The 25,434-nt window shown below is 53.7% G+C and overlaps 1 protein-coding gene across 6 annotated transcripts; it reads right to left on the bottom strand.

Moving 5' to 3' along the window:
- NDEL1 (nudE neurodevelopment protein 1 like 1) lies at positions 1-25,357 on the bottom strand. 6 transcript variants are annotated; one of them, XM_053994416.1, is made up of 10 exons: positions 15,696-15,716; positions 15,418-15,515; positions 13,905-14,058; positions 12,218-12,366; positions 11,092-11,228; positions 8,931-9,104; positions 8,122-8,213; positions 5,948-6,099; positions 2,909-2,943; positions 1,364-1,449 (listed from the first exon to the last, which is right to left on the bottom strand). In XM_053994416.1, the coding sequence occupies exons 2-10, from the start codon at positions 15,501-15,503 to the stop codon at positions 1,442-1,444; spliced, it is 987 nt and encodes a 328-aa protein (XP_053850391.1). In that variant the 5' UTR covers positions 15,504-15,515; positions 15,696-15,716; the 3' UTR covers positions 1,364-1,441. The 6 variants fall into 6 exon arrangements, with proteins under 6 accessions (XP_053850394.1, XP_053850396.1, XP_053850395.1 ...); XM_053994419.1 differs by lacking the exons at positions 2,909-2,943; positions 15,696-15,716 and adding an exon at positions 25,264-25,357 and having other exon boundaries at positions 1-1,449; XM_053994421.1 differs by lacking the exons at positions 2,909-2,943; positions 15,696-15,716 and adding an exon at positions 22,730-22,804 and having other exon boundaries at positions 1-1,449.
- Between the last annotated feature and the right edge of the window lie 77 nt (positions 25,358-25,434).

Raw genomic sequence — 25,434 nt, forward strand, 5'->3', positions numbered from 1 at the left:
TTCTGCAAAATCCACAGATTCCACATTAAAAGAACTTTATTTTTGGAAGATTACTCTCATTTGTTTTCATTCTTTTGAAACCACATCATGTCAGTGGCACCAGGGTGGAACGGTACATCCTATGGAAACATGCCAGAGAGAGGCTGAATAAATAAAGCTACAAAGCCCAAGTTATGTACAAAGACCTCAGGCAAAGGTATTATGTTTACAAATCTATGTACAATAAAACAAATGTAAACAGTCAAATGCAGCAGAGGATGCACAGGAAGGAAGGACCATACAAACCCTAATGGCAAAGGGACAATCCCACCTCCACTGCTGGGCCAGTGGGGTTTTTTTCTCAGCATTTGTAACTCAACCACCTGGGAGCTGCAGAGCCCCTGAACGACGACTGCTGAACCCTCAACTCCAGCCCTGGCTCCATTTGCTGGTTCAGTCTAAAAATCCACTGACTCTGAGGCACATGGACAGAGAAACCACACAGATGTGTTGCTCGAAAGACCCACAAGGTTCAGTGGCCCCAAACTGTCACAGCAGCCCTCAGGTGAGGCTGCACAGTCCAGTCCTACAGCACAGGGGGTGATGGGCAGGGGGCTCTTGGGGCCAGGGGGAGCAGCAGCTTCCTAAAGCTCCCATGGGGTCGCTGTGTGTGGGGTGGGGGACGGAGGCCGAGTCCAGCAGGGCCAGGGAGCTGTGGGGCAGCCCTGGGGCCAGCTGAGGGCACAGCCCCGGGACACAGCCCTGCCCACCCCTGCACCAGGGCAGGCAGAACAGCTCAGCCATGCCAGGCCCCTCTGGGGGGCAGGGATGGTCACAGAGCCTGGCTCTGGGTGTGCCCAGCGAGGATGGCACGGCCTGGCCAGGCTGGAGCTGCTCTGACTGCCCCTGAGACAGGACCTGGGGCCGGCTGCCAAGGGCAAATGGCCCCAGGGCCACCACTGGCCTGCCCAGGGCACTTCCACGAGGTCTGAGAGCAGCAGCTGCAGGGCCTGGGAGGGGACAGGGACAGGGGAGGCTGTGAGAGGAGCGGCCAGGGCTCTGCCAGACCTAAGTGAGAGGAGAGGGAAAGCCAAGGGGGCGAGGCTGGGCCTGTCCCCCAGGCAGAGCAGGACTCGGTGTCCCCAAGCACAGCAGGACTCTGTCCCCAAGCACAGCAGAGGGTGGCAGCTCGTGGGGCCGGGGCAGAGAACGTCCACTACAGCGACAGCAGAAAACAAACTGTATTGACAGGACATGGAGGGCCGTGGGCTCGGGGTCTCCTCTCAGGGTCATGTTCCAGCGGGGTGGGAATGGGGAGGAATCAGGAGCAGTTCTTCTCGAGGCGGGCTGAGAAAAGCATCCAAGTCCAAGCCCCTGGGGGCTCATACGCTCAGGGGGAGCATTCCCGGCGCCGAGGACGGTCGGGAGCCCCCCAGGCCGGGGGGCCCCTGGTCAAAGCCGTTCACTGCCCTGGGGACAAGAGAGAGCCCGTTAGGGGAGCAGCAGCCAGGACAGCACTGGAACCCTGACCCTGCTCCTCCCTCTCTCCTCCGCAGCAGGGCAGAGGGGCCCCAGCTCTGCTGCCAGCGCGGTGCCCGCCCCGGGGCCGGAGCTGGCACGGCCTGGCCGAGGTGACTGTCCCAGCAGGAGGAGTGGCCACAGAGCCTGAGCCCTCCGGGGCTCTCCGTGGGGCTGTGCGGGGTCAGGGCAGCCCTGGGGGCTGGCCCCAGCTGTGCCTTCCCTGGCACTCAGTGCCCTGTGCCCGGAGCCAAGGCACAGCCCCGTGTCCCTGTGCCCGGGAGGGGACACACACACACTCACACACTCACACTCACACACACTATCACACACACACTCACACTCTCACACTCTCAGCAGTGTCACAGCCCAGCAGAGCTGGCTCTGTGCCCCCCCAGTCCCCACTGGGCTGCAGGGGATGCTCCTGGAGCTGCAGAGGCTCCCCATCCCCAGTGTCCTGCTGGGGCTGTGCAGCACCTGCCTTCCCAGTGGGGTGGGACAGGAGCCTGTGGCTCCTGCAGCTTTTCCGTGCTCTGACACATCTCCTGTGAGGAGCTGCAGGCCCCAGCCAGCCAGTAGCAGCATTCCCTGCTGGAAATGTCCCTGCTGTGGTTCCTCAGGGATGGTTCTGACTGCCGGTCCCTGCAGTGCCACAGGCTTTGTGTCCATGTCCAAGCACTCTCTGCCCTGATTACTAATTTGGACTCATTAATCTGCATTTCAAGCTGTACTTTGTACTTAGCACCTCATGCCCAAGACTCTCTCAGCTCTAAGTATCCAGCAAATCCTCGGTGGAAGATTTTTCTGGAGCTGCCCAGCCTGGCCTGAAGGGGAAAAGGAGCTGGTAAAGCACAGCTGGAGACCTGGAACTGCACAGGAGCTCTGGAGCTGCCCCAGCTGGGCAGGGACAGTGACACGGAGCAGGGACACTGCTGTCCCTACCCACACTGTCCCCTCCCTGCTCTAGCCCTGGCCACCTCCCAGGCACCCGTGCCCTTGTTTGCTTTCCTGTCAGCCACAACCACGCCACTGCACATCAGCAGGTCAAGAACCACAAAATGCTGAGGGAAAAATCACAACCAGAGGGCAAACCTTCCACATGAGCTCCACCCATGAAGCCACGCTTCCCCTGCATCCCTGCTGTGACCAGTTCCATCAGAAACATGCACTTATGGGAAGTGTTAAACAGATGGAGAAAGCAAGCAGCACTCAGGCTTATGCTGGCAACAGGTCACAGCAGCAGAGAGGTTTACCTCAAGTCAGGAGAAGGAGCAATTGCAGCCTCAGGCTTTGATCAGGGCCCATTAGTGTGGCACTCCCAACTACCTCGTGCAGTTAGCAGAGCCCCAGAGCTGCCCCAAGCCCCAGGTTACACCACATGCAGCCAATCAGTGCAAATGAATTCATTTACCCATGACCAAGGTGGGGAATATGACCTTCTCACGCCTAGTGGAGAGAAAGGGAAAGTTTATGCACACAAAAACGACATTCCTGAGCACAGCCCTTGAGGCAGCAGCTGGGCCAAGCAAAGGTGCTCAGCCAGAGCTCAGCAAAGCCCTCCTGCCCGAGCTCTGCAGTGACACTGCTCTGCACGGGCAGCCCAGCACACACCTGAGCCACCACAGCTCCCCCTCTGCCAGGGAAACCCCTCAGTAACGTGGGCCAGGGACTGAAAAAACACCCAGGTCTCCCAGCCTGGTGTATTCTGGTCAGGGCTGTGGGCAGCAGTGCAGAGACAGCTCTGACTGCTGTGTGTGAGCACAGGCACTTCCCACATCAAACTGCACCTCATTTCATTAAAACAAAGCCCAAGGGGTTCACAAAACCAGCCAAGAATAAGCATCAGCTAGGAGGGCACTGGCAGGACTGCAGGAAGGGGAACAAACACCTCAGGCTGGCTGTCCCAGTGCCAGGGCCCTGCAGAGCCCAGAGCAGTTTTGTTTCCTGGACAAAACTGGACTGACATTAACAACCAATTAACAATAATTACAACAGCAAAATACGAGTATCCATCCTGAGGATCATCCTCAGGTGCTGTTCTGCCTTTCCCTGGCATGTGGACAGAACCTGCATGTTCCTGAAGGGACAGATCTGCAGGAAACTGATCTTACACCAGACACTGCTGGGCTTTTAACAAGCAGGTAAACCCTGACTGCCCCAGTTCTGCAGCCAAGCTTTGGTGCAAGCCCTGCTGTGCTCCAGGCCTCCCCTAAAGCAGTGCTGCCCTGCTGCCCTCTGAGAGCAGGGCCTTGACAACAGCTGGACACCTCAAATATGCCAATGAAATGGCAGAAGGAGCTGTAATGGCTTGGCTGAGTTCCCTCTGCCCAACCCAGCCCTCAGCCACCAGCTGCTACTGGGGCAGTGGCTGCAGACTGGAGCAGGGCTGCACTCACACCTGGGTCAGAGTCACACCTGGAGCAGGGTTACACTCACACCTGGAGCAGAGTCACACCTGGAGCAGGGTTACACTCACACCTGGAGCAGAGTCACACCTGGAGCAGGGCTGCACTCACACCTGGGTCAGAGTCACACCTGGAGCAGGGTTACACTCACACCTGCAGCAGAGTCACACCTGGAGCAGGGTTACACTCACACCTGGAGCAGAGTCACACCTGGAGCAGGGTTACACTCACACCTGGAATAGAGTCACACTCACACCTGGAGCAGGGCTGCACTCCCACCTGGGTCAGAGTCACACCTGGAGCAGGGTTACACTCACACCTGGAGCAGAGTCACACCTGGAGCAGAGTTACACTCACACCTGGAGCAGAGTTACACCTGGAGCAGGGTTACACTCACACCTGGAGCAGGGTTACACTCACACCTGGAGCAGGGTTACACTCACACCTGGAGCAGGGTTACACCTGGAGCAGGGTTACACTCACACCTGGAGCAGAGTCACACCTGGAGCAGGGTTACACTCACACCTGGAGCAGAGTCACACCTGGAGCAGGATTACACTCACACCTGGAGCAGAGTCACACCTGGAGCAGGGCTGCACTCCCACCTGGGTCAGGGTACCCTCCCAGCTGCCCCTGCCCCAGCACAGGCAGCACGGGCTGCCCTGGGCTGGCCCAGCTGCCAGTCCAGCTGCCAGGGCCAAGCCAGGCTTTCCACAGCAGCCCTGGAGCACAGCACGGGCACTGCCAGCCCCTCCTGGGCACAGAGTGCCTGAAGGGACAGCCTGGCAGCAGCACACGGCCGACAGGGGACAAGGACAGGACAGGGGGGCCGTGCAGCATCTCTGGCAACTTGCACACAAGCACATGAACCACTTCCAGCCCTGCTCCTGCCCACTGCCACCCTCAGCTCTGCTGCAGCACTTCCTTCTGGGCTTGCTAAGCCTTCCTCAGCCCCAGGCTGCTCCTCCCTCCAGGCTCCAGCCCGGATAAGGAGTGTGATGGCAATCTGCATAATTAAAAGTGACCCCCACCCCAGAGAGCAATCAGCTTATTTGTCACACCACACCTCAACAGAGCCGTGCTGCCTGCTAAGAGCTGCCATCATCCCCCCCAGCACTTCCCTGCTCCCTGGAACTGCAGGAGCACTGCAGCACACACAGCCCAAAAGGCTGATTTGCACATGACTTCAAGGCTCGGAATTCTTCCTTTCCAACAGCAGCAAACACCAGTGGCTCCAGAAGCCCTCGGTGCCAGCTTTTAAGGTGCAGCCTGCCCTGCTCCCCACACAGCCCCACTGAGGATGAATGTGGGGAGCTCAGCTGGCTGCTCTGGCACTTTCAGGTTGGAAACAACTCGTTTCATTCTCTAAAATAAACGTAGGCCTGAGGAAGAGCTGAATATCAGCATTAACTTGCACTGAGGATTAACACGAAGACAGGCAGGGAGCGTGGAGGCTCTTTGCCCTCAGCAGCACTGGAGGGCTCTGTGCTTTCCACCCCTGCACAGCCACAGGGCCCTGTGCTGGGAGGAACTGGGGGAACCCTCCTGCAGGAGCACTGCCAGCATCCCAGAGGGAGCTGTGGCCATGCCAGACACGCGGGTCCCGGCTCCCAGGACAGCAATCCCTGCCTCCGAGGCTGGCTCAGAGCAGGGAGGAGCCACAACTCCAGCAGCAGTGGTTCATCCCTCCTGTCCCGGAGGGGCTGTGAGCACCAGGGCTGCCTCCCTCGCAGGGAACACCCCTGCCTGCTCCACAAGGCAATCTCCAGCTGTGGTTCTGCACTTCCCCAGAGCACACCTGCCACTGCTCTGCTCCTGAGATGCTCTCAGAGTGCTCGTTCCTCACTGCCTGGGGCTGCTTACAGCCACCAGGAGATCGGGCAGGGCTGGCACTGCCACCCCCACACCTGCTCTTGTCCGTGCTTCACAGAAATCCCCTGCAGCCCTTGCTCCACAGCTGCTCCTCCTGCAGGAGGAGAGCTGTGCTGGGCTAAGGATGAGCCCCAGAGGCCCCTCCCCGAGGGCACAGCTGTGCCCTGACTCACCCCTTGTCGAAGAAGGACGTGTGCCCCGGGTGTGGGTACTTTGTGCCGTTGCTGCTCATCACGGCGCTGCTGACATTCCCTGAAATGTAGGATTTCCGTGATGCCTGGTCCTTTGCAAAATTCCTGCAAGCAGCTAATTTGGATTCTAAGGCCTGCGAAAGGGGAGGGAAAAACAGCATTAAAGAAGTGATACCATTAAGAGGAATTATTTTGCTGCTCATGAGCCCGAGATTGCCATGATAGGACTTCAGTGTGATCACCCTTGGCAAAAAAATGGGAACAAAGCTGTCATTTCCTCGTCACCCAGCCACAAAGGAAACACACAGATGCTGATGCAGACTGCCAGACATTACTCAGCTCCACGAGGGCTCAGACTCTAGAGCAGATGAACTCTGAAATAATTACCCAAGATAAGGAAGCCAAATCCTAGCAGAAGTTACCCAAACTTCTTGCTTCAGCAGCTGCCTTGAGCTGATCAGAACACTGAGAGCCTAAAGCAGAATCCTCAAGCTTTGAGAGGGGCTGTGCACATGGAAACTTGTTTTTTTCACCAGGACAATGCTTCCTCGAATTTCTTCCTTAATCTTGGCTTGCAAAATAAAGTCAATTTCTAAAGCTTCATTGCCACCCTCCCAACCAGGCCTGGTGAGGTTTTTTTCCCCCCCATGTAAAATGACAGTGACTCCTGGAAGGAGGAGCAACATCCTGATTCTCTCCTTTAGTCCAGAACATCACCTGCCCTTTCTGCCACCATCAGAGGCTGAATACCCACCTTATCCTGAATATCCACGTGCTGCAGCAGCAAATCCTCACTCATTACAGCCCCCTGTGCACAAGGGCCTTCAGCACATGGCAAATGCCTGCACTGGAGACTGAAATTCACCTCCCCAAATGTGGGGCTTGGTGCTGCTCTGCACAGAATATTCCATCACGAGGGCACTGACGTGCTGCCACAGGTAAGTGAGCCCTGTGCAGACTCCTGGGAGTCCCTGGAAGTTTATTTAGGGGTTATGGACTACACAGGCAGCTGTAGGTGTGTCACAGACTGTCCCCTGGCCACAGGCAGTGTGACCTGAGCCCTGTCTCAGCTGCAGGCAGGAAAGCAGAGGGGAAACTTCCTGCAGACAGGCAGTGCAAAGCTTGGGATGAGGCACAGCCAAACCCCGAAGAACCTGAGCACCCTCTAATTGCTCCCAGAGCAGTGCATGAGCTGGAGCCCTGTCTCAGGGCCAGCGTGGCTCAGGGCAGGCTGGCAGAGCAGCTTATTTGGCATTTCCTGTCCTGGCCAGTAATCACATGGGATTGTCACTAAGCTCCCCAAATCCCCTGCAGACTCTTACTCACAATGATCCCCTTTGAAACGTGTGGCTGCTAACCCCGAGCTGTCCTGCTGCCCTTTCCAAGCAGGGCTGAGCTCAGAGGGGAGCAGCCAGGCGATTTCTCATGTCCAGCTCTGCTACAACAACTGTCTGTCCTGCAGCTCCTGGCAGGCTCAGCGTGCTTGCACAGGCACAGGCAGCCACAGCTGCCCTGAGCTCCCTCACACACAAACCACGGCTCAGGGAGAAGCTCCTGGCAGCTCAAAAGTCATTTCTTCTTCCAAGGGGAGAGCCTGGGTCCTGAGGAGCACTGCAGCAGATGTTCAGAGCAGTTCTTCTCTGCTGGCAGTGTAATCCCTTTAAAGGCTCATGCATTTCACTTCCCCACCAACCACACACGGGAGCATTTGGCTTTCTCCTCATTTATTTTCTCACTTTCTTACCAAAGGTTTCCAGGCTGGTTTTTCTTTCAGTATCTGTGGCAGGTCTCAGTGGGCGAGGAGCTGTCCCACCCTGGCAGGGTGATCCCAGCTCCTCCTCTCCCAGCCTCAGCTCCAGCTCTGCAGCCTGGACAGAGGAAGCTGCAGGCCCAGTTAAGGTAAGAACACGCTGGCAGTGTCTAGCCCAGCACTTGAAAAATTTTTATTCCAAATATGAATTTCGTCACCCCAAATGGGATTCAGAACCATAGGATGAGACTTTAAAAATAAAAACAATTTAAAAAAATAAAGCATTATCAAATACTAAGCAGTGAATGGATGGTTTGGCAGCTCCAGAATGTACCCAGCAGGGGCCAAGGCTGTGCTGTGACTGAGCACAAGGACAGGAGCCCCAGGGAGAGCCCAGAGCACTCACCCCCACTTTGCGTAGCAGATCTCCCACAATGTTGAGTGCAGATATTCGAGCTGAAGGAGTGAGTGGGCTGGTACCAAATCCATTTGGTATAGCTGCAAACACAGACACATCTTATTACTTCACTCCTCCACAGTTCAGGTTTTCCAAAAATTTAAATAAATCAGCTTCTACATTAAAAAAAAAAAACAAACCAAACGTATCTACAATCTTGCTGCAGACATTTCATACAATTACCCACAGTAACTGCAGGATCACTAGCCAGGGAAAATGATAAAGCTTAATTCCTGCCCCCTGCCCTGGTTGCCATTCCCCCCCCAGGCAGAGTTCATGCACTCTCCATCTGCAAGGCTACTGACTGCAATCCATCTGATCAGCCAGAGCTCCCTTCCTCAGCTGAAACATCCAGGATTAATCCCTGTCACTGCCCAGAGCCCTCCAGATGGGAAAAGGGGCTGGACTAAGATCCCACTGCCCCCCAGAGGAAACAGGACCCCCGAGAAGTCAGCGTGGTGACGGACCCCAAATTCCTGACCGTGCTCACCCACCACTGCTGCTGCATACTTGAGCAGAATTATCAGTCCCTGCACTTCCCTGCATTCCCAAATATCTTCAGGGCTCCACAGCAGAGTGCAAACCCCTAGGCAGTGCCTAAGCTTCCCTGTGCTCTGCCATGCTATTCACTCCTGAAATGCACCTGCTGCTGCCCTGGGGTTCAAACACACCTCATGGAGGAGTGCGAGATCCACAGCCCCACGTCCACCTCGGGCTCCTTAAGGAGCATAACCAGACCCCATTCCTACGGATGGTACCTTTTGGGGAAGGAAAACTATTTTCTGATCCTTTTCCAACGGGTGTAGCTGGCAAGGAGAGAGAGGCCTGGACAGCTGAATCCATCTTCTCACAGTCCAGAGTGGGGGAGCTGGGTGCTGATTTCCGGGTCACCTCCTGCTGCCTTTCCCTCACAGCCAGCTCCTGCCGTAGGTCTGAGGGTTGAGAGAAGGGGAAAAAACCCCACAAAATCCCATATTAGTGCTTGAGTCTCTCATAAACACTCTCTCTGCTCATTTGGGAGGGGCAGCAGCAGACACTTGCCAACAATCCTGGGTTAGTGCCTGCTGCTGCTTCCTGCAGCAGTGGGGACAGCCCTCAGAGCAGCCCCATCCCAGTATCCCATCATCCCATCCCAGTATCCCATCCCAGTATCCCATCATCCCACCCCAGAGCAAACAGCCCTGCCTGCCCCACACAGCTCCCTGTCCCTGGGATGGGGGCAGCTGATTTGCCTCAGGATTTCTCCCCATTTGCAGTGTCACCAAAACTGCAGCTGGACACAAAGAGCTGCTGCTGCTGAGCCCAGCTCCTGCTCAAACACAGCTTGGAAAAACAGAGCAGTGACCTGCTCCTGTGTTTCCCATTCCCCACACTCTCCTCCCAGTTAATAATCCACACAAGCCAAAGGCAGTCCAAGGGTTGCATCCAGTTTCTTGATGCCCTGACAAGTAAAAGAGCAGATTGCAGGGCAGTCCAAAGGACAGGGAAAAGACTGGGCCTTAGAAAAGCCTGGCTTTACTCTCACCTCCTCCCCAGACTGGAGCTTATCCCTTCCCTTTCCACAGCTTTTTGCTACAAAGAACTCCCAGCACAGCCCAGCAATGGATCTCCCAAATCCTCAGAAAGATGCACATGGACGTTACAAGTGAGTTGTTCCTTTTTGGGCAGAGCAACTTCATTTTCACAGACCTCTTATTCCTTGCCTCAGTCTGGTACAAAAGCAAAATTAACTGCACATCACAGCTTTTAAGCTGTAACAAATATTTAGAGCTGATTTTAGGTAAAACAGCAGAGCTGAAGTGAAAATCTGTCTGGCCTCCCAGAAGAGGATCTGAGGCTGTTCAATCAGAAATGTCATATTTGAGTTTGACAGTACCAGTTCTTTTAGAGGCTACTGTTCCTGCTTGCTGCCAGGGGGAATAACTCACAAATGCTAAAAATGTCCAAATGACTCATCTAAGAAACAAGATGTCTGTTTTGCTGATTGTTCCAGTGTTCTAGAAAACAGTCCCCTGGGTTTTGCTGGTTTTTCCAGTTTTCTTGCCCTAATCTCAAATTACAATACATATACTTCCTCAGAAAATTTCTTTCTTCATATTTATTTCAGAATCCCAGAGCTTCCAACAAAGCTCTCCATTTCTGGGGCACAAACTTGCTTCAAAAAGGTTCACAAAGGAAAACAGCAACAAAAAAATCCCAGCCTGCTGTCAGGTGTGTTCTTGCACTCAGCTCCAGGCCTTAAATGAGGAAATATTTTAGAAAGCTTCATTTAGGGAACAAAGTTGCAAACCACCAACCTCTAAAGCCATTACTGGCTGGAACAGGCTTAGGAGCAGATCACCTCCACTGTTAGAGAAATCACTTAATAGCACCATTAAAAATGCTTCCCCAGCATCCTCAGTGTGAAACCCACTGGGGAATCCCCAACTCCTGATCCCATCCCAGAACACCATCCCAACCATCTCCCACAGGTCTAAACACAGCCTTTACCAGAATATCTTCAATTATATATTTAAGGCAATTTCCAAGGGGCTTAGAAGGAACACAGGAGAGATTTTTTTTTTAAGAGTTACTTGATCATTTATCCTGTATTTCCCTGTCATTTCCTCTGCTTTCCCTTCCTATAAACACACAGCAAGAGGAACTTCTGAAGCAACTTCCTCAATTCTCTTATATCTGTGGAACAGAGTATTTTTGTGTTAAAAATCCTGAATTCATCAATTATTAATTCTGCCCTAAATGAGGATTTTTTTCTTTTTGGCTACGCTGGACATACAAAGAACACACTGTTAGTAAAACCAAAACCAGTTCAAGTCTCATCATGTGAGGCTTTCTAGAAACATGAGCTTTGCTGGCTGCACATCTCTTTTAGCAAACCAACCCTGCAGCAAGAGCCAGAACCAACCAGACCAGCCATACCTCTTGCTTCATCCTTTAATCTCTGTACAGAGACCAGCAATGACTCTTTGTCATCCAGTTCACTTTCTAAAAATGCATTTCTCTCAATAGCTTGGTTCAGCCTTTGCTCAAAGTCTTCCAATGAAACTATTGTTGCCCTAGAAACAAAATCCAGAATATTAGGTTCTTCAGCTCAGCCAGCATAAAAGCTTATTCAAAAGCATAACAGAAGGAGAATGTTAGCAGGGCTATGTTCAAGGTAAGCATTTGACAGCCACGGAAATGCTTCTTAGAAAGGAGTAATCAAAGAAACAGGAGAAAAAGATGAGAAGAACACGATAGCATCTGGCTCTCAGAGATGTACCAAGGATGTGGGAAAGAGCCAGCCCAGAGCTCCTTTTCCCCCAGGCCATGCAGTAATCAGTGCCCCAGCTCAGGTGGGGCTGTGCTCTCAGGGCTCTGCACAGGCACAGCCCAGCAAGGTGGGCAGCAGAGCCATTACCTAAGACCCAATTCCTCCCCAAACCAGTGTCAAATGTTAGCCATGAGCTTAAGAGCCTTGTGCAAACAGGGCTCAGCTCTCAGATCTTTTTTCCAGATGGCCAGAGGCTCATTCTGCTCTCCCTGAATCAATGGCAGAATTCCCACCCAGCAGAAGGGAAGCAGGACCTCCTCCCAGTCTGGGTGTTCCCAGCAGCAGCCTGCTCATTCCAGCCCTTGGAAAGGGCAGGACTGCTCCCTCCAGCTGCTCTGCAAGGCACCAGGAGACTCCTCTGGCCTGGCTGATCTAACAGGGACTATGGAAAGCAGGAGACTCTGACTTCAAAGGGGCTCTGAGGCAGCAGGACCACAGCTATCAGTCACTTAGCTGGGGGCACCAAGGGCAGGGCAGTGGCCTGGCTGGCTCTGGCCTTGCTCCTCACAGGAGCACCAGCCACACTGCCCCACTGCCCTTCCTGCTGCAACAGGAACCAGCTGATGATGAGGGGCAACTGCACTGCCCAAAGAGCCCAAAGTCTTGGGGGTGTTTGGGGTTTTTCTGATTGTTGTTTTCCCTTTAAGGAACAACGAAATGCTCGAGCTGAGTAGCAAAGAAAAGCTCTTTGTGGTGCAAACTTGGAGGGAAGAGGAGGGTTGCAGCCTTCACCTCTTGGCACGTTCCAGGTCATCGTTGGCCTGCTCCAGCTCCCTCACATATTTGTGCAGCTGATCTTTGATGGCCCTTGTCTGGCTCAGGTCATCCTCCAACAACGACACCTGCTTGTAACTCTGGGCGTACTGGTGCTCCAGTTTCTCCTGAAACAAAGAACAGGCAGATAAATATCAGCTGCTGGCACTGGCCAAGCCATCAGCACGAAAAGGGGACAAAAAGTGTCACTCTGTGTGCAGAATGCTGGTTTGGGACTGCTGGCAATTCACAGCAGAAACTGGAGAGAAGGAACACGCAGTGAGCATCAGAGCTGGCTGCAGCTCAGAATGGCAGCCAGCTCCCCGTGGCACAGCTGCCTCTCAGGGATCCATCCCTGCATCTGCTCCCCTCAGCCTGCACTGACAGCTGCTCCAGGAAGGCAGGGAGAAATCCACCTGCACAGCCTCCCCCTCTATTGTAAATGCAGGTGAACCCAGTGGGAAGGAATGCTGATGTGTGACTCCAGCTCAGAAGGCTGAATGATTTCTTTATTGTAACTATGCTAGAATACATTAATATACTATTTAAAGGAGATACTAACACTACAAACCTACTTTTCTAACTCCCATATCTAACTCACAACTCGTGACCCTCTCTGAGAGTGCAGCCACAGGTGGGTTGGATTGGCCACCAGGCTCAAACAATCCTCACCAGAATCCAACCAAGCAATCACCCCAGGTAAAATTCTCCAAACACATTCCACATGGGAAAAACAAGGAGCAGAAATAGAAATTTTCTTTCTTCTCTCTGTGCACCTCTATGAAAAATCCTGAGAGAGAAACGTGCTTGCCACACCCCTCTGTGCTTCTGCCCTGGCAGCACCCACCCCAACAGCAAAAATTCTCTGATGTGTCCATTGGCAAAAATGGGCCACTGAAATCTGTCACAAAACCTCCAGGCCCACAGACTCATCCTCAACAGACTGAAGAATTCACTGCCAAAAATCCTCTGAGGGCCTATGGAGAAACTACTGAGCTCATAAAACACATCCCGACCCTGCAAGTACAGCTGGGACTGGAGACACAAAGCAATCCCACAAACCCTCCTTCCACTGAGTGAATTTCTAACCTCTGTCTTCACTAACTAAGCCAAGACTGCCCAAAATGATGCTTTTGCAAGATTCCAAGAGAGGCAAGAACTTGTTAATGCAGAGGCATCAACTGAGAGCTACCTCCAGCAATTCCTGGCTCCGCAGATACGGCTGTGAGTGGACGTGGAGGCTCCCTGAAAGATGTGCACAAATCACCCATTTTCTGCTTTCTTTGGGGTCTCATAAAACCAAGGAGACTCTGAGGGCAACAAGACTGGTTTGCAAAGAAAGGTGACAAGGCAGTGGCCTGACAAAACCCCTTGTGTTGTGCCCTGTTGCTATGCTGACGTTCCCTGTGGAACAAATAAAGCTCCTCCTTGGCACAGCCTGGGGAATTCAAAGCAGCACAAACTCCAGGATGAAGTTTCATGATGTCAACAAGAAAAATTCTGCCAGAAATGTCCCTGGCTTTATTTGGATGCTTCAGTGTGGATCTTAACCAGACAACTCCTTTTTTATTTGGATATTCAGTGCCCAAGAGCAGCCCAGAAGACCCAAAAAGAGATCCAAGACGTGGCTGAAAGGAAAAGCAACACCACCACAGAGAAAACCTACCTTTAATGTTTCCACTTCATATTTCAGTCTTTGGTTATCTGCTTGCAAATCTCTGTTCCTCTGCTCAGCTTGCACTAGCTGTGCCTCCAACTCAGCCTCTAACTCCCTGCTTCCCTCCTGGAACTCAGCCAGCTCTTCACGGGCCTCCTGGAAGCTGCAAGGAGAGGATTGCATCAGTGGGAAAGCCAGCATCTCCCACGTTAAAACAAAACCTGCAGCTCTTCGAAAATAAAAAGCTGAAAACCAGGAGTTTTAAAGCACTTAAGTGTCATCCATAGACCTCTAAGGGGGAAAAGGAGAATGGGAAAATAGAGAAATTACATTAAACGAAGCTATTGAAGGAAATTAATTCCCTTACAACAAACCCAGCAGCCACCTTGAATGCCTGTGTGGAATCAAAGCTATTTACAGGATTCAAGGGAGCCTGAGAAGCACTTTGTGCTCCATTAGCTTTCAGTGCTGGCAGACTTTATGGAACAGACAATGAATTAAGCAAACATTTAACCAGATTTTGGTCAGCAACTGAAGAGAGAACAGTTTCTGCATCTCTGCACTAGCTGGAAAATTAAAGTTTGTAAAAATCATGCAGAGTCAGGAGGGCAGGACATGCCTACCTCATACCACTGCGAGTTATTCAATACCAGAAGTAGCCACCCCACATACTTTGCTTATTAAATTTGCATCTTTACCACACGTAATAGCTCAGCCCTGAGCAAGCAGCAGAGAAAACCACCGAGGCTTTGGGCAACAACACATCCCGTGGTGCCTCAGATGGAATTTCTGACACACAAGAGCAGCTTAGGGCTCTCCACACGGACAGGCCCCTCCACATTCCCAACACGTCCCTCCCAAAAAACCCCACACCAAACAAAAACAACCACTTGGACCTTGGGCTCTTTGGCCTTGACAGGGATTTAATTCCCAAAAAAACCTCAGCCCAGCCCCCAGTCCCTCCAGCTGCAGAGCACTGCTGCAGAGAGCAGCTTCTCCTGGCACTTTTGGTAACAAAGCCCTGTGTCCCCCTGGAGATGCAAACCACAGGTACAGGCAGGACCAGGAGCTATGAAACACTGGAATAAAATGCAGCAGACACCAAATCAGGCACTTTTCATACCAGTAATTCCACTACAAGAAGCTTGAGGGAACAGGAAAGATACAAGGCAAGCCCAAAGGCGCCTTCTTATGATAAAACATCAAGATACCACTCAAGGCAGCACTTTAATTACACAAAGGTGCACACGATCATAAAAAGGCTCTGCTCTTGCTCAAACATGCTCAAAACATAGCCTGCAGTTCTTGGCATGGTGACACTGGGCAAGAAACACTCAGCTCCCACAGAGATGGAAATTTTAAAGCTGGAAATCCTTTCCAGAGAATTCTCTTCTCACAGGTTTTCTCTAAGTGTCTAATAAGCATCTTGGTGTGGCCTTGCAGAGGAATAAATTAAACAGCCATCATTAAGATCCAAATTCTGATCATTAAGAACCAAATTCAGCTTGCAAATCCACAATACCTTTGCTTGTACTTCAAGGAAAGCTCTTTCCAATATGCAGTTTCCTCCTTTGGACTCGAAAAAGTAGGGATTTCTTCACTGTCCATGATCAACACGACCTGCAGGACACAAACACAGGGATACCCTCAGGATAAACCTGGGCACAGCACCCCAAAACCTCTGCTCAATCCTGGGTGTGCCACGGCACCAGGACTTGGCACCCACAGCCAGGATGTCAAGAGTCCCTCGCAGGGCTCACCCAGCACCCAGACCTGCCCCAAGGAGCCCCAGGATCTTACCCAGCCTCTGCAAGGGCTTGTGGAGCAGCCTGAAACGAGAGCAGACGTTCTGGTTGTGTTTTGTAGCTGCCACCAAAACTCCAGGTGTGTGGCCCACTCAGGCCCACAGCTGGTAATACACTCAAATTTACACCTATCACTTCCCACTTTACTTCATTAAATGCTTTGAAGAGATTTTGCCTCCTGCCACCACACAGTGACTGCACTACAGCTGCTTTTAGAGCTGCAAAGGAGAGCAGTGAAGGGGATGAACACTCCAAGCGAGGTAAGCACAAACAGCTCCGTGTGGAGATCAAAACTCAACTTATTCTTCCTGCAGCAAGTCCTGGCTAATTCCTACTTGTGTCACATGCAGGGGACAGGAATTACCCACGTAGTTCTGCTGCCCCAGACAGCCACAAGGAAGATCAGCCTGTCCCATAAATGACATGCTCACGTCACAGAGGAGTGTTCCCAGCCTGGAGGTGCTCACAGCAGTTTCCCACACCAAGGCACTGCAGATCCCCTCTCTGTGAGGATCCTGCTTTCTTGGAGGAAAACTCCCCAGCACAAGAAACAGAACCCAACATACCTTTGGTATGGTTTTATATGGTCTAGGGGCACAAGACATCAGCACACTCCAGGTCTCAGAGGTGATGAAGGAGATAAAATACAGAGCAGGACCAGGAGAATGCTCAGACCCCAGTGAGGATATGCACCACTGCTGAGCCCTCCCCCAGCAATCCCACAGCTCTTTAAGGCTTTTTTTTTTTTTTTCCCTCAAAAAGCCAAGCCTCAAATTCTGTCCTTAGCACCCTAAAAAAGAACGGGGTGTAGCCAAGCTCCCCTGTGCTCCAAGCAGAGGCTGTGAACAATGCCTGCACCAAGCCCATTGATCAGAAGAGCTGACCTACAAGTCCTGACTCTAACAGCCATCACTTCCCAGCCAACTGTGTCCCTTCAGGCTAAAATTGTCACACTAATGTGTTCTGTATCTCAGTGACCCACATTTTTGACACCTAAAAATGGGCCAGAACAATCCCATGCTTTCATCAGAGGGCAGCCAGGCCAAACACAGCGAGGCAGAGCTGGCACATTGGCTCTCCAGCTGAGCCTGCAGCTGCCACAAGCCAAGAGCAAATTGATCCAGAGAGGGCCAAGCACCTCAAAACCACCTCAGATCTCACACTGTGTTTATTTAACTGCACAGCTTTACTGCAGGAGCAAACGTGTCATGGCTCAGGAGAACGGATGGTGCTTCCCTTCCTGCACTGAGAAAATGAGAAGTACCTGTGGAGCCATTCCCATCACAAATTTCAGACTGGATTGTCTTTGGGAGTACTTGCATCAGCCGTTACCAAGGCAGCTCAGCCACTCCACAGGGACAAATCCCAAGCCCTGTGCAGAACCTGTGGATGTGGAGCTCTGCATTCCTGCCCCAACTGCTGCAGTTCCATGGTGGGAGCAGACACCTGACACAGCTCAGGTGTGTCCAGCAGCTCCTGGACAGTGATTCCCACTGCCAGGACCAGGCACTGCTGGGTGCCATCCGTAGCACCTGTCAAGCACTGATCCACCCCTTCCACAAATCCTCCAGCCTTTCCCTGACCGGCTCTAAACCGGCACACCGGAGAGGCTCAGACCAGCAGGGAGCAATTCATCCCAGAATAAAGCAGATAAAGCACAACACAGGCTCAGCTCCCACAGCCCCAGAGGAGCTGGGCTCAAAAGGTGAGCAGCCAAGTGGGCTGTCAGTAAAACTCAGGATGTGGCTAGAAAAAACCTCGTAGGAGGAAGCGTCTTACATCATTTCCTAGAAGGAGCTGAGATAAGGCACAAGACTCCTTCCTGTCTGCTCACACGGGGCACACCCTTGGAAATCAACATCTGAGGGATCCCTGCAAGCACAGCAGCCTGAGCAAGTCCAGGAAGGGCTGCCTGGGGCTCCCAAGGACAGGAGGTGTGTTTGCCCCCCACTCCTTGTCCAGCACCTTTTCCTTCCACACACTGAAGGGAGGAGATTCAGCCCAGCGCTGCCGCAGGCCCTGGGCAGGGATTCTTCCTTCCCAACCCACCCAGATCTTCTCCAACTCTCTCATCCTGCTTGGTGAAGGGGGTGGTAGGTGATGATTGCCCCTGCTCCACGTGTCCCACCATCCCTAATGCCATCAGCAGGGGATTGGGATCTGCTGACTGCTCTGCATAAAGCCCTGCTGCAGATGCCAACGCCAGCGTGCACTGCTGAGCTCCAGCACCCACATCCCTCTTTTTGTCACTTGTATTCCCATGAGGGTCAGGACAAAGGGATTAGGGCACACAGAGACCCTACAAACACACTGCTTCACAGCCAAAATACCAACCTGGGAGCTGGGAGATGCTGACACTTCCAAACCTGCTCCCAGCACGCACGTGGCCATGAGAAAATCCTTCACTCCGCCAACCTCTGCCCATTCCCTCAGAATGACGGCACAAAAACATGGATTGTGCAAGCAGAGAGCAAATCCCAGGAGTTATCAGAACACAACCAGACAGCTCCACACATCTCATGTGTGGGAGAGCGGATGCCCACGGAATACCAAGAGTTTAACAAAAACTGCTTTGCCTCAGCCTGCTGCCTGTTGTCCTGGCCCTGGGAATTCTGTCAGGAGCTGAGAACCAGCACGGCCAGTCCTTCCTATTCAGGGCTTCTTTGCTTACGTGGCACTTGCAGAATCCAGCCTTTGACAAACAACACTGAGGCTTTCAGGGAGCAGACAAGACAATGCAGCGGCGTCTTCCAGGGAAAATGAGAGCAGGCTTATGCTGCTGCCCACTCAAATTCATTCCAACACAGCTTAGCATTCACACAGTGCCCTGGGAAAACACAGCTCGGTGGGCACAGCTCCAGCTCCAAAGCTGCTCCCAGACAAGAACTACCTTCAAAACACCGGGGCTCCTTTCAAGCCCCCCCAACAAAGTCAGCAGGACCCAGCAACTCTCCACTGTGAAAAGGAAAGAACTTCTCCACGCTGCAATGACTCTAAAAAAAACACAGTGTGGAGGTTAAGAACTTGTCTAAATCCAGAGGGGTTTGTACAGGACAAATCTGTTTTCCCACCTCGAAAGCATCTTTAAAACAAGAGGAGCAGCATCCTCCGGATAGCACGAGAGCCAGAGGCTCAAGAATGCACCAGAAGTAACCAAGCTAACATGCAGACAGGACTTTTCAAGTGATTTAAGGAATCTTGCACTCAAGGCCAACCCCAAACCTCTCTGGAGCCACCTTCCAGCTAAGCCACGAAAGCACAAACACAGCTTGAAGTGTAACACAGTACCTTAAACAAGCTTCCCAGGCTCTCCATGTGACAGGAGACTGCAGCGAAGCTTGGGATGAAATCTAAGACCAAAACACTCAGCCTGAAATCCAACACGACTCTCAGCTGGGACCCACCCCTTCCCACAGCGGGGAATCCACTCCTCCCTGCTCTCCAAGTCACTCAGCCCCTCACACGTCACGGCAGGGATGACTTTGAGCACTGCAATTCACCCCAGATGTACCTGCAGCATCTCAAGTGGCTGCAGAAAGAATTCCTCCTGATTTTAATTGCCTCACACTCTCCCATTTAAAAACAGCTCATAAATCCTGCCATATGAAGAGAATTAATATTATTTGATCTTCATGAACATTTTTCTGCACATTTTTCTGCTTTCTTCCTCACAACCCCCTTTGCCCAATATTTTCAGACACTAAAGATGAAAAATTGAGCAGAAGCAAAGCAAGGCCATTCAAACAGGACCAACCACAGGGCTGAACTCCCCCAGCCACGCTTGGCTGGTCCCCCCTCCCTTCAAGGCACCACAAATGTCCACTGACCTTTGGAATTAAACAAGCAACCAGCTCACGTAGGACTTGATCAAGAAGTTCTGCCAAGCTCACATGTGGCCTTCAGGTCTTGAGATAACAACCCACTCTGGCTATCACAGAATGTCCCAGTGCCTGTTGGCTGCCAGCCCCCCCTTCTCGGAGGCAATGACGCCGTCACCGAGTGCTGGCACCATCCAGAGCTGCCACGCACAGCAGCAAGGACTGTCCACAACCAGCTCTTCTTCCTCTTCCCCCTTTTTGCTGATTCACGGGCAGAAAAGCAGAAGAAATCCTGGTTTTGTCATTCTTCACCTTCTCAAACCACGAGGACCAACGAGTAACCTCCAGCTCCTGAAGCTCTTTAATTTCTCCCCGCAAACCCAACCAAAGCAAGGTAACTGGAGCACTTCAGCCAAAACTCAGAGCAAACGTGCACTGCCTTATTGGAAGATGGAAAACAAACAAGCAGGAGGCACAGATCAGATGTCACCAATCAATTTGGGCTTGTTTTGCCCGTGCTGGAATGGGAGCCGGCGGATTTCCATACGCGCCTGGACGCGTGCCTGCATCCATCGCTGCGATGAAACTGAACCTCTGGGAAGTGAACCCTCTCCTGCAGTTCTATTTTTGAACTGAATGTTCTCGAGTGAACCACAACAAATGCCTCCTTCTCTCTTACAACAGCAGCACGGGAGCTTTCAGGAAGAGGAGAAAGTCACCGAGCACAGCGTCAGCACAACGCTCCTTGCTCTGCTGCAATAATAAATCCTGCATTTCCAATTTGGGCAGCACAGGAGGCAGGAGATAACCAACCCTACCTGCAGGAACTTGGTGCCAAATTCAGAAAAGCCTTTAAGATAAACCAAGCACCACGCAGCAAAGCCTTGTTATCTCAACAGCCTCATTAATCAAATATAACATGTCTGCTCCACACCACATGGCCAAGACTCATCTGTCTGGTGAATATTTGATATCCAGTCACAGGAAAACCCTTGAAGAGTGAGCCAGCACTGGGTTAGAAGCCTTGAAACCAGAAGAAATGCACTGATGCAAAAAAAGCTTCTTCTCAGAAATCAACCTATGACTACAAAAAATATCAGAATTTTGTAATAAAAAACATTTATTGCTTTCACAAACACGGGAAGCTTCAGGCATTTATTTGACCGCTGTTCCTTCCCAAGTAACCTCACTGAAGGGAGTAAAAAAGCAGAGCTCCTGCTGCAGGTTCAGTACCTGCAGAGGTGAAGGAAAGGCTCCTGGGGGTGTGCATGTCCCAGAACACCCTGGCCTGGGCACGGGGACAATTTGCTCCCAGCTCCATACCCGGGAACTGCAGAGGGATGAATCCACACAGGCAGGAGTAAACAGCAATTTACTCCCAGCTCCATACCCAGGAACTGCAGAGGGATGAATCCACACAGGCAGGAGCAAACAGCAAACTGAGAAGGCAATTCAGCCTGGGGAAAGGAGGCTTGTCCCTGCCTCAGTCTCTGCTCCCTCCTCAGCAGGCTGGCGAGGCGTGGCGGGCAGCAGGAGCTCTGCTCCTCACCCACAGCAGGCTGGCAGCTGGCACAGGCTGCCAGGACCTGAACCCCTCTGGGGCTCACCCAGCCACCTCCACCTGCTCCAGCTCTGCTGCTTTCCCTTTAAACCTTGAGGAATGCCAGGGCATCCCAGGCAGCAGCAGTGGTTCACCCGGGAGGTTGTGGCACACAGCCTGCACCAGGGACAGCTCCAGGTCCCCTGGGACACCCCAGCAGCCCAAACCATCCCGATGGCAACATCTCCCGGGAGGGCAGTGGCCAGAGGGTGACATGCTTCTGGACACCACCCAGTGACCAAGGAATCCCAAGGGGAAAGCACTCAGCACGGATTTCTGCCAAAAGGACTGAATTCTGTTGCTTCTACAGCTCTGAAGTTCTACCAGTGCTGGGGGGGGGGGTTAAATGGATTTGAAAAATATCCCCCAAAATGGATCACAGAGCAGCTCCCAGCAGAGAGGGGCTCTGAACAGAATATTAACAGAATATTAACAGAATATTAACAGAATATTAACAGAATATTAACAGAATATTAACAGAATATTAACAGAATATTAACAGTAACCCCCCAATCTCTGTGTTGATCAGGAGAAGGAACCAGCACAACCTTCCACTGAGCTCTGGGCACAGAAGAGCCCTTGAGGGGCACAAGCACATCATGAAAAATCTGCTCTGATGGGTCTGGCTTTGCCCCGGGGTCAGGGCAGCACAGCAGAGAAGGCACTTTGTGAACACACTCCCCACTTTATCTTGATTCTGTTTGTGGTGTCACAAACATCAAGGGCTGCAAAAATACCATTTCCCTTCTGCAGTCAGACTTTCCTGGCACCTGAAAAAACCAACTTTAATGGACTGAGGGCATAAACTGTGCTTTGTTGCTGTGCTTCTTGGCAGTCTGCTGCCAGCAGCGTCTCCAGAGACAAGATTCCTTGTGACACCAAGGTCACAGACATCATCAGTCTCGTGCTTTCTCTCCACTTTCCTATTTTCCTTTCTCTTCTCTGTCCTTCTCCACCAAACACGGAATTATCTTGCGTATCTGCAAACTCTGAAGAATCAGGGGGAAAAAAGGGAGGGTTTTCCCATGAAGAGGAAGGAAGGCGACTCAAACACTGCCCCTGAACACTTCCTTCACTTCTGGCACTCCCAGTGACAACTTTAATTAAATTATTAAACCTTCCCACCAGGGCTCTGCCTCCACATATACAACAATACAGAAATGCAGAGCCCAGCCAGGAAACAGGACAGGGGATCTCTTCTAGGGCAGACCTAACACTACTAATCCCAGATCCACACTCTTTACCCACCTCTGCCACAGCCTGTGCAGCCACAGTTAACTGGCACCATCAACCAGCCTGTCTGTGCAGTCACACTGCAAACACATCAAACTGGCATTTAAATAAATAAATATAGAAGCACGGAATCATTCAGGTTGGAAAAGACCTCTGAGATCATCAAGTCAACCTCTGACTAATCACCACCTTGTCAAGCAGACCAGGGCACTGAGTGCCACATCCAGGAGCTCCTTGAACACCTCCAGGGATGGAAGGGGACTCCACCACCTTCCTGGGCAGCTCCTTCCAAAATACCTAAAAGCTTCCCAGTCTCTTTTCTGCCTTGGGACAGCTTCTTCCTCTTACAGTTACTGACATCTCTAACAAAACACTGACCTTGGAAAGGCCACCAGCTCTCAGCAGGAACAGTTCCTTCCTCAACAAGGAATTGTTTCTTGGGTGGGAGTTGGAAAAAAAAATGTAAAGGAAGAAAAAAAAAATTTCTGAAGTATCCAAGGAACACTTCTACAGCAGTTTCGGGTATTGAACCACCTCTCAGGCAAGAAATGCCACAGGCATCCAAACGTGCCCTCCTCCCCTGCACTTGTGAGCAAGTCAAGGCAGGGGGGAGAGAGAAGCCCTGAGTCACTCCCAGCGCAGAGCAGGCTGTGGGAGGGAGAGCACAGCCGGGAAGGAGAGGGGTGTGACTCTGGGAAAGCACAGCTCCACAGCCCTGCTCCTCCTGGGAGGGACAGGGATGTGCTGCTGGGAAAGCACAGCTCCACAGCCCTGCTCCTCCTGGGAGGGACAGGGATGTGCTGCTGGGAAAGCACAGCTCCACAGCCCTGCTCCTCCCGGGAGGGACAGGGATGTGGGAAGGAGAGCACAGCCCTGCTCCTCCCGGGAGGGACAGGGATGTGCCGCTGGGAAAGCACAGCTCCACAGCCCTGCTCCTCCCGGGAAGGACAGGGATGTGGGAGGGAGAGCACAGCTCCACAGCCCTGCTCCTCCTGGAAAGGACAGGGATGTGGGAGGGAGAGCACAGCTCCACAGCCCTGCTCCTCCTGGGAGGGACAGGGATATGGGAGGGAGAGCACAGCTCCACAGCCCTGCTCCTCCCGGGAAGGACAGGGATGTGGGAGGGAGAGCACAGCTCCACAGCCCTGCTCCTCCTGGAAAGGACAGGGATGTGGGAGGGAGAGCACAGCTCCACAGCCCTGCTCCTCCTGGGAGGGACAGGGATGTGCTGCTGGGAAAGCACAGCTCCACAGCCCTGCTCCTCCTGGGAGGGACAGGGATGTGCTGCTGGGAAAGCACAGCTCCACAGCCCTGCTCCTCCCGGGAGGGACAGGGATGTGGGAAGGAGAGCACAGCCCTGCTCCTCCCGGGAGGGACAGGGATGTGCCGCTGGGAAAGCACAGCTCCACAGCCCTGCTCCTCCCGGGAAGGACAGGGATGTGGGAGGGAGAGCACAGCTCCACAGCCCTGCTCCTCCTGGAAAGGACAGGGATGTGGGAGGGAGAGCACAGCTCCACAGCCCTGCTCCTCCTGGGAGGGACAGGGATATGGGAGGGAGAGCACAGCTCCACAGCCCTGCTCCTCCCGGGAAGGACAGGGATGTGGGAGGGAGAGCACAGCTCCACAGCCCTGCTCCTCCTGGAAAGGACAGGGATGTGGGAGGGAGAGCACAGCTCCACAGCCCTGCTCCTCCTGGGAGGGACAGGGATGTGCTGCTGGGAAAGCACAGCTCCACAGCCCTGCTCCTCCCGGGAAGGACAGGGATGTGGGAGGGAGAGCACAGCTCCACAGCCCTGCTCCTCCTGGAAAGGACAGGGATGTGCTGGTGGGAGAGCACAGCCCTGCTCATCCCGGGAAGGACAGGGATGTGGGTGGGAGAGCACAGCTCCACAGCTCTGCTCCTCCCGGGAAGGACAGGGATGTGGGAAGGAGAGCACAGTTCCACAGCCCTGCTCCTCCCGGGAAGGACAGGGATGTGCTGGTGGGAGAGCACAGCTCTGCTCCTCCCGGGAAGGACAGGGATGTGGCGCTGGGATCGCTGGGCTGGCTCGGCAGTGTCGCTGCTCTCCTCCCAGCGCATCCTTCCCGCACGTCTGCTGCAATTCGGGTCACGCTCATCACCCGCGAGGGCACGGGCTGCTCGGGCTGGGCACGTCCGGACACAGCGCACAGGGCTCTCAGGGAGGGCAACCGCCCCGGAGAGAAACCCTGGCGGAATTACCGAGGGAATTACCGAGGGAATTACTGACAAAGCCCAGCGGGACCGCAGAGGGACAGCGCAGGACAGGACCTGAGAGCAGCGAGCCCAAGCTGGGAGCAAACAGCCCTCGTCACCCAGCAGGGCACCGAGCTCCACCGGCCTGTCCCTCAACTCCCCCAGGGGTGATGACTCCACCGCCTCCTCCCTCCAGCACCCAAGCACCAATTCCGGGAGGAATTTCCTCCTGAAAAAAAAAGACGCTGCGCCCCGGGCAGAGCACCGACCGGGGATTTTACGACAACACACGCAGGCCACGCGCCCAGCTCCCTGCCAGTGACGGGAAAACGCCCACGCTGGCGGCCGAGGCCGGCGGAGCGGCGGGCAGGGCCCGGGGCAGCGCCGAGCCCCGGCGCGGCCCCGCTGAGGGCGGCGGGGACCGGCCAGGGCGGCGGCCGAGCGGGGCCGCGCCGTGACCGACAGCGCCCGCGGCCAATGGGAGGCGGCGGCGCCGCGCCCGCAGCCAATGGCGCGGCTCGGGGGCGGGCCCTGCCCCGTTGTCAATTTCCAGCCAATGGCGGCGCGGAGCGGGGCCCGCAGCGCCCCCGGCCCCGTCTGCGTCCGCGCCCGCCCCGCGCCCCCCGCCCGCCGCGCCGGGCCCGGCTCGCTGGGGCCACCCGGGGACCCCCGCGCCGGCCCCGGCCCCGCCGCTCACCGGAGCGCATCCCCTGCCACAGCCGCCGCAGCGCGCGCCCGCCGGGGCCGCCTCATCCGGGGACTGGGGGGCGAGGCCGGCGCGTGATGCAAGAGCCGGCGGGGCGGGGCGCTGTCGTCACGTGAGGGGCGGGGCGAGGGGCGGGGCCTGGGCGGTCCCGGTGCCGGTGCC

Source organism: Vidua macroura, chromosome 19 (genome assembly GCF_024509145.1).
Source record: "Vidua macroura isolate BioBank_ID:100142 chromosome 19, ASM2450914v1, whole genome shotgun sequence".
Taxonomy (NCBI): Eukaryota; Metazoa; Chordata; class Aves; order Passeriformes; family Viduidae; genus Vidua; species Vidua macroura.

Excerpts from the sequence above, each read along its gene's own strand:
- NDEL1 (XM_053994418.1), bottom strand. The coding sequence starts at position 19,015 with ATGGAGAGCCTGGGAAGCTTGTTTAAG. Across the intron at positions 15,516-18,988 it reads GCCTGGGAAGCTTGTTTAAG|GTCGTGTTGATCATGGACAG; the intron begins GTACTGTGTTAC and ends TGTGTCCTGCAG. Across the intron at positions 11,229-12,217 it reads GACCTGGAACGTGCCAAGAG|GGCAACAATAGTTTCATTGG; the intron begins GTGAAGGCTGCA and ends TTTTGTTTCTAG.